General features: G+C 41.0%; 1 protein-coding gene across 1 annotated transcript in view; it reads left to right on the top strand.

Annotated features, from left to right (window-relative positions):
• PRKX (protein kinase cAMP-dependent X-linked catalytic subunit) overlaps nt 1-8,786 on the top strand; it is a 90,681-nt gene extending 81,895 nt beyond the window's left edge. The window contains exons 8-9 of the mRNA XM_070501820.1: nt 1,802-1,950; nt 4,185-8,786. Coding sequence (XP_070357921.1) covers nt 1,802-1,927 — 126 coding nt within the window. The 3' untranslated portion in view covers nt 1,928-1,950; nt 4,185-8,786. The remainder of the gene's footprint in view (nt 1-1,801; nt 1,951-4,184) is intronic.
• The last annotated feature ends 6,894 nt before the right edge of the window (nt 8,787-15,680 follow it).

The following is a 15,680-nucleotide window of genomic DNA, read 5'->3' as shown; positions in this document are numbered from 1 at the left end:
TATTATATATCAGCTTCTGTATAGGCTGCATCGTACTCACCACCAATAGTCTAGTTTCTTTTATTTTTTTTTTTAACATATAAGATTTATGTGAACTTTAGTATTTTTGTTATTTTTAGGAAGATTAGCCCTGAGCTAACATCTGTTGCCAATCTTCTCCCCTTTTTTTCCCCTCCCCAAAGCTCCCCAGTACATTGTTGTATATTCTAGTTGTAGGTCTTTCTGGTTGTGCTATGTGGGACGCCACCTCAGCATGGCTTGATGAGCAGTGCCATGTCTGCACCCAGGATTGGAACGGCGAACCCTGGGTCCCCGAAGTGGAGTGCGTGCACTTAAGCGCCCAGTCCTGGGGCCAGCCCCACCGATAGTTCTAGTTTTCCTCTGTCTCCATCTACATGTGCCCCTAACCCTTTTGTCCATCCCCCATATGATTTTTTTAAATCTTTATAAACCTTTATAGTCTTTCACGGAACCAACACAGGATATATTCACATGCGGGTTGGACCATTCTGTAATGGAAGTTGTCCTGCGTGGGTATCAAGTACACACTTTACTGTGTCGACTTCATGGCGTGATATTTCTAAGTCACCTCGGAATGTGACAGCCTTCACCTGAAGTTCTGTGTTGTTTCTGAGACTTGACGTTCCTCCTGACCACTCAATACAGTTTGTGCTTTGATGTACAGACTGTAATTGCTGATGGAGCGTATCACATAGCAGTGACAAGAAGGTTTTCTTTTTTTTAACATAGGATACTTCTCATTAAACTTGACCTGTTTCTATGTCAATACAGAAATTAAAATACTCCTTGTGGAATCCACTTACGTGCTGGTTCTCTGTCAGGATGCTCTAGCTGCATCTACTTTGCTGTGGTCTCTTAGAAAGCACAGGGCTTTGAGACAAATTTGGGACAAATCTAGGTCTTCATCCTGGACTGGACTTGAAGATTCTAACAGCACTGAGCCTCAAGTCACTTGTGAAACATCCAGGTTTTTATCAGTCCTGCAGGGCTGGCGAGATGGGTGGTGCTCACCACACACGTTGCAGGCTCTCAACAAAACATAATGGTTTCATAGGAATAGAGAAAACTAGTTGCTATCTGCCTGCATTACAGAATCTTTGAATTGGATGTGGGTAGGGCAATAATCTGTCCAGGAGTCAGCAACGTACAACCTGTGGGCCAAATCCAGCCCCACTTGTTTTTATAAATAAAGTTTTATTGGCGACACCCATTCATTGACGTATTTTCTATGGCTGCTTTCCCCCTACAGTCACAGCGTGTTGCACTGTTGAATTTTCAGTCACAACAGAAATTGTACAGCCCACAAAACCAAAAATATTTACTTACAGGAAAAGTTCTCTGACCCCCTTCTCAGTCCTCGTGGCCTCATTTTATTGATGCAGGATTGAATCTTGGCATCAGTGATAAAAGCTAAATCTGGTTCTCTTTCCATCTTTCTGGAATTTTCCAAAGTCTAGACGCTGGACCAGCCACATCAGAATTGGTCAGCTTGGTGCAGGCCTGGGAATCTGCATTTAACAAACAATCCATGTGGTTCTGCATTTTAGAATTTCAGAAGCAAGTCCTGGGTACCTTCTTCTTCTCTTAATTCCTCATACTACATGAACATTCCTTAGACTGATGGTTGATCCCTCGTTTGCAATATCTTAGTTCCAGGTTTTCCATGTTTTTTATTTTTTTAATCATTTCCATTTTTATGTGAAGTAGAGGGATGTACGTATCATCCAGGTGTGCCCTGTTACTTTCTCACTATGCCTTCTTGTCTCGTCTGATCCCGTAGCCCCCCATCGTGCCCAAAGTATGTGGTGAGGGCGATACCTCCAACTTCGAAGCTTATCCCGAGAATGACTGGAACACAGCTCCTCCGGTGTCGCCGAAAGATTTGGAAGTCTTCAAGAATTTCTGAGGACAGGGATCCACATCCGGAAGGTATATTTTTATTCTTAGTAATTGAAAATCAGCGAGGTTGACAGGACCTCGTGTCAAGGGGATATTGCGTTGACCAAGTGGGGCTTCCCTCACCCGTTTGGACACAAGCGATGGAGCAGACAGTCCTTCCTTCCGCGTGTCAGTCTAATAAACCCCCCAGAGTGTGTTAGTCGAGGTGTGCACTGTAGCCCAGCAGCATCAGATCAGCTCCAGCATCTCAGTCCCCAAACAGATCCACAGGGACAGAATCTATGTCTAGAGATTTGTATGTGCCTAAGCATTGGAGAGAGACACTTTGTTTGGGTAGGAAACCCTGAGTTCTTGCGTTCCAGAACCCCCAAGTTCCAGACTAGCTCCCTTACAACACTTACCAAGTGTTTTCAAAAGGGTTTTGGGTCTCTTTTTGGTAAAAAGTAACCATACCGGAGAATGCCTCGTGAAATTTGCTAAGCTTAATTTGAGATGTAAAACAAGTGATTTTGAGTAGTCTGTTATTTTTTGAACCTTTTAAAGACCTGTGACTCTGACTATAGAGTCTGTGACTCTGTGACTTTGAAGGTCTAGTTTTTTTTTAATATGGGTAGTTAAGCTCTTTCAAGTACTCCCCCATTCTAAATCACTTGGTTACAGATATTGCCAGTGAGATGTCTACTCCTTGATATATCTTGTTTTTCCCATTTTTATTTCCCTGATGGCACTTACGAGGAGGGGGAAAATAATTGTCTCGTCAACACCATTGGCAATGGGACACCGTTGCTGAGATCTGGGAGGGAGGAATTCACGGCACAGGGGAAGCCGCCACTCTCTGCTGCCATTTCCATGGAAACACTGAGAGGAAAACTGGATGAAATTAAAATGATTGAGGAAAAACGTAATAGAGAAATAGTTGGCTGTATCCATGAGAAAGTATCATGTCTGCTTGGCGCATTTTAATCTTTCAACACACAATGATCGCTTTCATGATGGTGACCAGTTTTCTTAAAATGAGGAGTGTCTTCAGCTGTTCCGGCTTCTGCAGAGCTCCTGAATTCCACTTATGGGTATTAAAAATCATAAGGTGTTCCTCAATCTGTTCACTTTTTTTTTTTTCTGGTCTAATCAGTTGCTTCAGTTTTGTCGGATTTGCCCATAACATTTTATGAATTATTTTTGTCCAGTCATTTAGATGATTAAAAGACTTGTTTTGTCTTCTCGTGAACAACACTTTCTTGGTAAGCCAGAAGAAGAGAGCCTTTTTCTAATAGAGGTAGTGTGGAATTATTTAACAAAGAGCTGCCATCCAGTGCATTTTGTCTTATCCTCAGTGAATAATATTTTTTACAAAAAACTGCCCAAGCTATCCTGTAAGGAGATTCCACAGATACAAATAACCTTTCTCGCAGCAGTGTTATATTCTTGGGAATGTGTATTTCAATAGGATTTTTCCTAGTGGAGTCATTTTTAATGTATTTTGGCCAATGGCGGGGGCACTGTTTGAATGATATTCTTGATGAAGCCTTGGAAATCAAGAGATCATTTCATGACCACGTTGCTTTCTATTTTTTCATGTGATTTGGATTTTGCGCCCATCTTCGAAAAACCAGGCACCTTACTATTTTCGCCTATCTCAGTCATTTTGCTGACAGTAATTTGCACGTGAAGTGGAAAAACGGTGTGGCATTTTCAGCCAAGGATGATTAGGTGTGATGCTCTTGGGTAAGAAGATATTTTGTCGTGATGCAAAATCTTCTCCCATAGATGAGACACCAGTTCAGCTTAGTTCCGGTCCTCCAGAGCAGACTGTGGACTGTGTGACTCAAAGACGTTCACCTGTGAGTGACCCTGAGTGACCCTGTGTGCTTTTCAGCAGGTGGAGGAGGGCGCTAGACAACTGGCAGGGGAAAACTCACCTTACTTTGCGTCATAATAAAGCCTTTGTCTAGCTGTAGGTCCACGGCGGCGAAGCACATTGAGCCGAGGATCCAGTCTTCCTTGGCAATTAATCTCCCTTCTTCCCATGAATGAGGATGGATAATTCTGTGGAGGACGACATTGCCTAACGTTTGAAACCCATCTTGAAAATCCTGTTCAGTTTTTTTTATTAGGCATCTCCCCCCACTTAGAATTCAGCCTTGTGGATCTTTGCAAGAAGAATTTCAAAGGAATGTTCGGTTTCTCGTGTGTTATGAGGATGATTACAAAATTTACCCACTTAGCTAGAAACTGACAAACTCCATTGTCTTATTTCGTGCCAGAAACAGGATTTTGAGCCTGCCTGGGATGAGGAACTGCTCATAAGCAGACCTGAAGAAGCGTCTTCTTGATGAGATGAGGACATTTCCACCGTTATCCACGCCCGGATGTATATAAAGAGGTTGGAGAAATTCATGGACCCTGAGTTATTTAAGCAACTGGAAATCTACTGCACAGTAGGAAGTTATGAAAAATTGTTCCGTTGTAGATTTTATGTGACCTTCTAGCGTGTGTTCCTACTGTGATATCTGGGTATTTCTCATAGACTCAACTTTATAAGTTTGATCTGAACGTGCTCCATTAGAACCACAGATTGCGTGTATGTGCGTGTGCAGTTGCGTGTGTAAAAAAGACGATATGACTGGCGCACAGGAATTATGCAGTGATGTAACTGTTCATACTTTGCAGAGCCTGTGGTTTTTATTTTTCAAATTTTTTTTTTCAAGAATCTGTTCTCTTGGGGACGAAATCTAAAAACTATGACCTGTGCATTTTTTTTTTATCATCTTATCTGCATTTTATAGTTATTTGTGAAGAAAATATCTTGTGGTGGTCCACATCCAATATCTTTAGTGCTTCCTATCTGGTCACTTTAGGTCTTGAAACTGGAAGGAGAGGGCAGGAGATGTGGGTTTGAATTTTAATCCAAGACGAGCCAATGACTATAAAAGTTGTTCAAGGAAAGAAATGCATTCAGGAAATTTTCTGTATTGCATTCAAAAATTTTGTACTCCGGAGAGAGGTGGCTACCTATTAAAATTCCAGTTTGAATATCATGAACAAAATACACCTCCCAAAGCTGACAAATGACTTTCTATACCGGCTCAGTCCCACGGACTACCTTCATGCAAACGTTTTCTTTTACCTTTCGTTTTGGGAAAAGTAAGAAACAAATGCTCTCTAGGACGTAAGCGTGCAGATTGTTTCTGCTTAGTTTCATTTCTCCTTGTAAAGCCTGAGTCCATCTCACACACTCTCGTCTCGTAAATCGGGTGGGCTTCTGCAGAATTATCAGTGGGTGAGATTTTTTTTTGTTTTTGGACCTGATCATGAAGATACTCTGAAGAGTACTCTGCATCATCTTCCCCTAAGGACTGACTTAATGAAAGCCAGATGTGGAGTGGGCCACGAGGAGTATATTGCTAAATAACGGGACTTCCCAGAAACAGGGCGTGGATAGAGGTCCTTGGAGTCTGTGCTGCCCAGAATTCACTTCCTTCTCTCTTATGCTTCTCCTTCCTGGTTCTGAACTTGGCTGTAAATATCTCAATGGGCTGCCATTCTCTGTTGATTCTGTCTCAGCTCAAAAAACAGAGTTGCACGAATCTGTTGTGTTTCTGGTCATAGGGCTCATCCATGACCTCCCCGTGGAGGTCTGTGCATTTAAGTAGATTCTAGAGTCTTCAGGGGTACGCCTTCACAGACCTCCAAGATCACCCCCTCAACCTCCTTTTTCCCTCATGCTCTTCCAGAAAGGTCCAGCTCCTTCAGCAGCCAGGATGGGGGCAGAGTCTGACCTGGGGGTATGCTGGGGAGAATGGGTGCAGGGAGAAGGAAGACTAGGTGCCTCTCAGCCTCTGCAGCTCTGCTTTTCTTGAGTCACCTGGCAGGTTCTTACCCTCCGCTGTGGTTTTTCCATGCCGTGTCCAGGAAGGCATTTCTTCCCATAGTGCTTGGCCCCCTTTCTCTTCTGCAGGCACAGCTAGGGGTGTGGAGACCTGCCGTTTGGCAAAGTCATACATTTTTTTTTAAGTAGCAAAATGTCAAAGGAAATGCTCATCAGATTTGGCCAGATTCCACTCACAAATCAGAAGGCAAGGGCTCTGTATATTGAAGGATGAATCAAGAGAATTCACACCTAGGAAAGCTTTAAAAGACAATGAAATGGAAGATGCTAAATATTCCCTTCCCTTCTCATAAGTGCCCTGTTCTTTGAATTAAAATTAAAATCAACTCAGTTGGTGAGAGTGAGTACAAGATTTAGTAAAAAATATACTCTTTACGATGAGTAACTCAATGAAAAATTATTTTCCAAGGGTGCGCTCTGTAAGTGTTCCAACAGAATTGTATTTTCACTCTGTACTGCTCGGTCACCATCCTGTTGGGATTAAGTGGCGGGCCAAAATGGGCTAAAAATTTAGAGTGCGATTTCTGAATGATTTCATCATTGAACGTTAGAAGGATAAATTGGCAAAGTGACTTTGTGCACTGAGGTATGGACCTAGAAGGAAAAAAACATGTTTCACATCCTCTCACTATAAAGATAAATTATCATTATTGTGGAGGCTTCTGCTTAAAAAAATAAAAAATAAATGAAACACCTTGAATGCAATGAAACATTGTACATAGACACATGGACCCATATGCATATTTTTAGATTTAATTCTTACTGTCCATAATTTAATATATGAGATGAAAATAGCATCAAGAAAGCCTTGAGATACATTGCCTTAATTTTGAACAAATATGCAGGAAAAACAAATGTTTGAATGCATTGATTACATTAATGTAATCCTTAAAAATGTTGTCATAAGCCATCGGCCATGTAAAACAAAGTAAAAATTAAAAGGAATTCCAAGAATACCTAATGGTGTTAAATTCACCTTGGACGATTGTGCCCATTTCACTATGCAAAGTGGTACATGCCGTGTGTTAACTGCCCATGGCTGGGCTATAAATTAAGTGGTGTGATATAGTGCAAAGACTGGTTTAATCAAAATGAGTCCCAAACACGTGAAACAGTCACCACATGTAATTGAAAAATAGTTATTCAGTGGAGACATTCTGAAATTTTCATGTATCTGATCAAATATCATCAGTGTGCAAAGCTTTGAAGAAAGTTCATGGAAATAATCACAAAATTCAGATCTAAAAAATTACAGATTTGTTTTATGCAATTTTGTGTGTTGGCAGTTTTCTTAAATAAGAACACTATTTAAAAAAAATGTTTAGGCAATGCATATTTTGCAAGAAGTAGTATACTGAGGCGGGTCATGTTTTCCTAAGGGGAATGTCACAAGCCTGCTTTGATGTGCGTCTGTAAAGATAAGAAGGAAATAAAATCACCCTGGTCGTACAGCATATCATACAATTTGCATTGCTGACTTCCACTTCCTCCATGGCAGAAGTCAGAATCCTGCTCAGCATAAACGTATCTGTTGCAGCAACGGGCAAATCATGATTTCTGCTGTCAACACAACAGAATATGCAAGAAGCCCCAGCAACAAGATACGCGTGCCCACTTCACGCCATCTCAGTGATTTAAAACTCTGCTTCCTATCTCTGCCTGTGGAGCAGTTCCGCATCACCTGTTCATAAGTATCTAGTATGTTTTGTTTCATTCTAGGCATCTATACTTAAAGTCTAACTTGTTACCAATGACAGAATCACCAGTCGTGCTAAACAGTTGAGTTATGTGGGATGCATTTGCCATTTCTGCGTTGACCTAAGTTGCCTCTAGATTTTGGACCACTTGAACTGTGAAAATATGGCTCAATGCTGTTAACTAAAGACCCCAGTGCACCATTCTTTAGGCACCAAGGGCTGCTGACCCATGTGAGCACTTCAGGCTGCGTCAGATCCCATTAGGACATCAAAATCCTCACTCCAGCTACTAGTGCAGGAAAAGAATTGGGTGGATTTTTTTTTTCCGGCCAGTTCATTTTGCATCCCCAAATTAACACCATCACAGAAGCCCTTGATTGCTCCAATTATAGAGATCTGTAGAGACACGTAGATTGTGCTTCTCTCGTTGGTCCATTTCCCTAACGTGTATTTTACACACGTTGGGCAAGTTCCGTGTATTGTACCGTGTGTCCCCGTTTCTGAATAAATCCAGGTTGAGTTGATGATGTCCACTTACCAAAAAACTAAAAGGAAAGCACATGAATAGTTGTGTTAATAATGTATTTGGATAGCTCGTTTGGGGGACGTGTGTGTGCGCGTGTGTGTGTCTTGGTGGAGGTGGGGTGTTTGAGGGTTGTTTTTACCCACCACAACGTCTTCATAGCAAGTGTGCTTTGCACACCCTGTGGGCTTGCATCCAAGGGAACAGTCCTTCATAATAAAGGAGAAATGCTCTGTAACAGTTTGCTATAAATTATTGTGTTTTAAGATATTCTGTTGCGCTTGTGTTTGATCTTCTGTGGTGGACACTTGTTATTTAAGTAAAAGTCATTAAGTGTGTGTTTTACCAGATGGGATTTGAAGCCACTGGACACGCAGTCTTCCCTTGTCCTCTGAGACTGTTTCTCAGCTCTGCAGAGCTGTCACAGCTTCCTTCGTTTTTGCGCCGTACTATGGGCAGCCTGGCCCAGTTGCCCACGCACCTCCAGGGCCATGTGACTGCTGTCGGGTGTGTCACAGACACAAGATGGAGTGCCTTTGCAGGTGTGGTGCACCCCTGGGATGGGTCCCTGCGGGGTGATCCCAGCTTCTCATGTGGAAGAAGAAAAAAAGCCTGTTTCTATTCCTGTCAATTCCTTGCACAATGAAAATCACTGTGATTTGTATATATACTCTAGGAAAATTTTACTGCTGTCTAATTTATGTAATAAGACTATTGATTCCAGGTTTGTTTAATAAAACTTTGTATCTTTTAAGAAGTCTGATTCTGGTCTGCTTCTTCTGTCACAGGACAAGCTGTAGGTTTATCTGCATTCATCTAGTCCAAGGGTTGGCAGTCTTTTTCTTTTTTTTAACAATTTCTTTTCTTTTTTTTTAATTTTTTCATTTTTTTGAAGAAGATTAGCCCTGAGCTAACGTCTGCTGCCACTCCTCCTCTTTTTGCTGAGGACGACTGGCCCTGAGCTAACATCCGTGCCCATCTTCCTCTACTTTCTATGTGGGACGCCTACCACCGCATGGCTTGATGAGCAGTGCTGTGTCCACACCCGGGATCCAAACCGGCGAACCCCGAGCCGCCAAAGTGGAACATGCTCACTTAGCCGCTGCGCCACCGGGCCAACCCCAACAATTTATTTTCTTATTGAGGTTTAATTGACATGTAACATTATATTAGTTTCAGCTGTACAACGATTGGATATTTGCATACATTATGAAATGATCACCTAAGAACTCTAGTTAACATCTGTTCCCACACATAGTTACAAGTTTTTTTTCTTATGCTGAGAACTTTTAAAGTCTATCCTTTTAGCAACTTCCAAATATATGTAACAGTATTATTGTATCATTTTCTGCAAAGGGGCAGATAGTAAACATTTTCAGCATTAAGGGACACAGTGTCTGTTGCACAGAGTGCAGAAACAGCCCTAGACTGTATGTAAATGAATGGGTGTGGCTGTGTTCCAGTAAAGTTTTATTTATAACAAGAGGTTGGAGGGCCAGATTTGGTCCTCAAAGCATGCTTTGCCAGTTTCTAATCTATTGCCTGAGGATGACTTTGCAAATCACCTTTGCAACTAGTTGAAAATGTGCCACATCATCATTATCAATGAGTAAAAATATTTGATTGCTCATTCTCATTACTTACGCAGCTTCACACCCAACTTTCCAAGTCACCTTTGAAGTTTGCTAGAAACATTCTGCCTTCATCACTGAAGTCAATCAGTGTGTAATTTGTGACACTCATATAGCACTTGCTACAGTTGGGTACTAGAACATCATACCGAACAGAGGGTCGCATAGGAGCCTGTTTACCTGGTGACCAAGCTTGTCCAACCTGCCTCATAGAAATCGCTTGGGAACTTCCCCACAGGCCAGCATAGCAATTTAGGGACTGGTTCCAAATCTTCCAGGTGGGGGCTGCTCCGAGCTTAGGGGGTGACATTCTACTTTGGGAGAGGGAGTGTGCTTGGGTGGGCATGCATGTTTTGGGGGATGATGAGGAGAGGTTCTTGAAGGACTGATAGAGATTATCGGGGGGGGGGGGGGCGCGTGCAATGGAGCTAAATTCTTCCCTCTTCTCAACCTTGTTGGATGCCCTCATTGATTTTTTTCTTTCTTTTTTCTAACCACATGGCCGTCTCTTACTTTCCTGGAATCCAAGGTCATTTTGCATTCTTGTTAAAAGGATTTGATAACCTTGTCCCAAGAAAGTTAAGGAAGAAAAGATATACCCTGTGGTCTCAGTGTGAGGCTGTTTCACGTATTGCCTCAGAGAAAGAAAAGGAGCTTTGTCTTTGTTTTTATTTATCTTTTTGTTTATTTATTTACTTATTTATTTTTATTGAGGTCACATTGGCTTATAACACTGTGAATTTCAGGTGTACATCACTGTATTTAGGCTTCTGTATCGACTGCATTGTGTTCACCACCAAAAGTCTAGTTTCCGTCCGTTACCATACATATGTGCCCCTTTACCCCTTTCACCTTGTTTCCACCCTCTTCCCCTCTGGTAGCCACTAATCTTTTCTCTTTATCCCTTGTTTGTTTGTTTATCTTCCACATGTGAGTGAAATCGTATGGTAATTGTCTTTCTCTGTCTGACTTAGTTAGCTTAGTATAATATCCTCAAGGTCCATCAATGTTGTCCCAAATGGGACGATTTTGTTTTTTGTATAGCTGAGTAGTATTTCACTGTACATATACACCACGTCTTCTTTATCCATCCTTCCGTAGATGGGCATTTGGGTTGCTTCCAAGTCTTGGCTGTGGTGAATAATGCTGCAGTGAACATAGGGGTGCATATATCTCTTTGTATTGTTGATTTCATGTGCTTGGATAAATACCCAGTAGTGGGGTAGCTGGATCATATGTTATTTCTATTTTTAACTTGCTGAGAAATCTCCATACTATTTCTGTAGTGGCTGTACCAGTTTGCATTCTCATCAGCAGTGTATGAAGGTTCCCTTTTCTCCACATCCTCTCCAAAATTGGTTATTTTTTGTCTTTGTAATTATAGTCATTCTGACAGGTGTAAGGTGATATCTCATTGTAGTTTTGATTTGCATTTCCCTGATGATTAGTGATGTTGAATATCTTTTCATGTGCCTGTTGACCATCTGAAAATCTTCTTTGGAAAAATGTCTGTTCATATCCTCTGCTCATTTTTTGATCCGGTTGTTTGTTTTGTTGTTGATAAGTTGTATGAGTTCTTTATATATTTTGGAAATTATCCCCTTGTTAGATATCTGATTTGCAAATATTCTCTCCCAGTTGGTGGGTTGTCTTTTCCTTTTGTTCATGGTTTCCTTTGCCTTGCAAAAGCTTTTCAGTTGGAGGTAATCTCATTTGTTTGTTTTTTCTTTTGTTTCTCTTGCCTGAGTAGATGTGGTATTCGAAAAAGACACTGCTAAGACCGATCTCAAAGAGCGTACTGCCTATATTTTCTTCTAGGAGTTTTATGGTTTCAGTTCTTACATTCAAATCTTAAATCCATTTTGAGTTGATTTTTGTGTATGGTGTAAGGCAATGGTCTACTTTCATTCTTTTGCACGTGGCTGTCCAGTTTTCCCAACACCATTTGTTAAAGAGACTCTCCTTTCTCCACTCTATGTTGTTGGCTCCTTTGTCGAAGATTACCTATCCATAGATTTGTGGGTTTTATTTCTGGGCTCTCAATACTGTTCCGTTGATCCATGTGTCTGTTTTTCTGCCAGGCATCTCTATGAGTGCCCCCTACATGCAGAGCAATGAAATGCGTGATTTTATAGGTTATCTTTTTAAAATTGTAATATATTTGGCATATAACATTGTGTAAATTTAAGGCGTACAACACATTGACTTGATAGATTTATATGTTGCAGTATGGTTGCCCTTGGAGCATAAGCTGGTGCCTTTATCAGCTCACATAATTACAGTTTCTTTTTTGTGGTAGGAATAATGAAGATCTGGTCTCTTAGCAAGTCTGATGATTATAATACATTACTGTTGTCAGTATTCACTGTACTGTGCCTTAGATCTCCAAGACTTATTTAACTACCGGTTGCAAGTTTGTACCTTAAACAATGTCTCTTGTATCCCCTCATCCCCAGCCCCTGGTGACCACTATTTTACTTTTTTTTAATGAATTCAGCTGTTTTTAGATTCCACACACAAGTGAGATCATGCAGTATTTATTTTTCTCTGTCTGACTTATTTCACTTAGCATAATGCCTTCAGGGTCCATCCACGTTGTTGCAAATGGCAGGATTTCCTTCTCTTTGTTATGGCTGAATAAGATTCCAGAGTGTGTGTGTGTGTGTGTGTCTATCTATGTATCTATACATAGATACACACACACTATTTATCCATTTATCCATCAGTGGACTCTTAGGTTGTTTCCGTGTCTTGGCTATTGTGAATAATGCTGCAGTGAACCTGGGAGTGCATGTGTCTCAAATCAATACACATACAAGCCACAGTGAGATATCACCTCACACCTGTTAGAATGGCTATCATGAAGCAAATAAGAGATAATAAATGCTGGCGAAGATGTGGAGAAAAGGGAATCCTTTTGGACTGCTGGTGGGAATGTAAATTGGTGCAGCCACTGTGGAAAACAGTATGGAGTTTCCTCAAAAAAACTGAGAATAGTGTGCCACATGACGTTTCAGTAATAAAAATATCAAGATGTTCATAGAGAAACTGGGAACCTCTGTTCTGATAAAGACGTGGGATGCTGGGCCTAACTGTCACATGCTGAAGACCTCCAGGGAGTCTGTTGATAAAAGAGAATTTGGGATTTGATGTTTTGCTTTGTTTTAAGGCAGAAAACTACCATCTATTTAAACCCCTATCAATCAACTCTTTGGAGAGTCAGATTTATTTTAATAGGCAAGCGCCTTCCAGAAGTACATGCAAGAGACCATTTTATAAACTTGAGAAGCTACAAGCCCAGATACACTATTTTTGTAGTTGTAAAAAACACATAACATGAAATCTACCCGCAACAAAATATTAAGTGCACAGTATAGCTTGCCAACTCTAAGCACAATGTTGCACAGCAGATTTCTAGAACTTACTCGTCTTGCAAAACTGAAACTTTATACCCAGTGAACAGCAACTCCGCCCTTTCCTCTCCTCCCAGCCCCTGGCAGCCTCAACCGCTGGGCTTTGGCTCCTGCTGCAAAAAGCAAAGAAGGCAGGGACCTGCCTGCCTGGGTCTGGAATTTCATCTGCAGCATTGTTCCTCTCAAGGACATCACGGAGAACAGACTCAGGCTTTCGTATCTAGTTATAAACATCTGGCTTCTAGCCTGCTGCAAATTCAGCTTTTACAGTCCCGTTGGGGACAATGTCTCGGAAAGCCACTGGCTGAAAAACAATTCTTTGTAATGAATCAGAATTTGTGTGCAGGCTGTTTAAAACCAGCGCCTTGGAAAAAGAAAAAGAAAAAAAAATTCCACAAGAGGCAAAGTTTAAAAGGTGATGTCACTCCAGTAAGTGGGAAGTGAGCAAAGCTGATGTGGTCCAGAGACATCTGAGTTCTTGACGTTTTTCTCCACCGGCTTATTTTTGTTGAACCGATGAATAAGGAGCAAAATACCTGAAAGGCCAGGAGAAAAATTGGCATTGTGAAAAATACATCCTAATGCCCTAGAAGTTGCCATTTCCTTGTGGACAGAACTTGAGATGTCTGTTCTTTCTCTTGGGTTTCTTTCTCAGTTCCAACCCAACCCTTTTCCTGAGGGAAGTGGCCCCAGAGATCTAACATGGAAAGTCTATGCCTCTTTCAGAATAGAATCTTAAAAATAATTGGGGCTTAATCAGAGATCCTCTAAGCCATGATTTTCAAACCCTTACTGTGGCCACATTTGGTATATCTGACCGAACCATCCAGAACTCACACATGAAACTAAAGTTGAATGAGATAAGACTTACTTTAGGATATTAATAGTGTAGAAACAGTGTTCTCAAATATGATTTTATTAATGTCTAAAAAGAGCACTGTTTTATTTCAAATTATTTTTTTAGTACTAGCAGGGTGCCCACAAAATTGAGTGCATGACACATTCTGGAGCCTTGCTTAGCAGTTGAAAAACACTTTTGTAAGAAAGCCGTAGGTGACTGCGTGAATATCGACTTTTCCACATTAAATCGGAGCTCAGTCTTGGCGAGTTCACGAGGGACTAAATGCCAGTGGGGTGGAGAAGAAACCTGCTCTCTTTCCCATGACGTCTGTGAAGTAAGAGCTCGAATCCATGTTTTTCCTTTCCACCCTTCACCATGGCGCACACCGGCCTCCTGGCTGATCCGTGCACTTTACGGGACGTTTATTAATGGTCTGTCATTCTGTGAGGGATATTTTCTTTCCTCCAGTCCTTGTGCCCAGTCGCTGTTAATTTGTCCTTTGACAAAAAGTTGGTCCAACTTTTTGGGGGTTGCTTTTTTACAACTGTTGGGTCAAATGGCCATTGCCGTTGCACGCTGCCGTTAGTTTTTTTACAATCTGCTTTGGATCAGTTAGAAGGACTTCCCTTCCTAGTGGTGGTGGAAGATCTCTGTCAGCTCTTGGCAGCCAGTGACTAGGCAGCCAGCCCCTGGGCAAGACTTTTTCAATTCTCCTTGACAATCTGCATAGACGTCTGTTTCAAGTTCTTGACACGCTCGAGTGTTCTCTTTTCGAAGGAGGAAGAGGTGCCTAACTCTTAACGATTTCAAAAATTTATTTAGCTTTTGTGGCTTCAGAATCCAGCAGGTCCTTGTGAGAGATGGAAGACCTGACATTTTAACCATCTCCTTCTGTCTCCATCTCATACTTTGCTTTCTTTGGTCTAATTGGCTAGTCCCTGACGTTTTCTGTCCGTTGGTGTTGACTGAAATTCTGCTTTGTTTTCTGCACTTTTAAAAATATTAAGTGAGGACAAGTAATTCTCATTCTAGACTCCTAGTAGGTTTACTCTTTCTACCCAGGCAAAATAAAATGTTGATAACCCACAGAAATCTGTATTTTTTTTTCTGGTTAATCCCTCAAAATTGTAATATTAAATATTTAGAATAAATGAAGTATTTAAAATAGTTTAAGTATTGTAATATTTAACTAGCATTGTAAATATCATAACATTGAAAACGATGAAAATATTAAACCCAGCACAGAAATAAAACCTACAATCGCATATGTATTCATGCTGCTATCAATATCTACTTTGATCATTGTTATGTAGCCTTTACAATTGTATTAAAATATATAAAACTATAGATGCAGTTTTTCCATTGTTTTCACTCAGCCACTTCCACGTTTATGAAATATTCTTGGCTAATGACAAAGGCTGTGATTTTCTTATAAAGAAACACTGGAGATACCTCATTTTACTCTTTACCTCCAGATCTGCCAAGAGCTTGGCTGGTTCAGGCCGACCCTGGCCACACAGGCGGTTTAGGGCTTCCGTGTGGGTGTTTGTGACACCAATAGCCCGGCTCTGCTCACATTCCAGTTTCTCCCAACAGGGAAGAACACATACACTGCACAACCAACGTAAATATTTAAAAGGAAGTATTTCAAGGAAAACAATCAAGTGACTCCTATGTATATAATGGCATAAATAACCTTAATATTCAAATCCAATCCTTTAAACAGGCTTTCTCAACCGTGTCTCTATTAACTTGAGGCCCGATCA

The sequence above is a fragment of the Equus asinus genome, chromosome X (assembly GCF_041296235.1).
Source record: "Equus asinus isolate D_3611 breed Donkey chromosome X, EquAss-T2T_v2, whole genome shotgun sequence".
Taxonomy (NCBI): Eukaryota; Metazoa; Chordata; class Mammalia; order Perissodactyla; family Equidae; genus Equus; species Equus asinus.
Note: the sequence above shows the minus strand (reverse complement) of the source record. Positions and strands in the feature narration are given on the sequence as shown.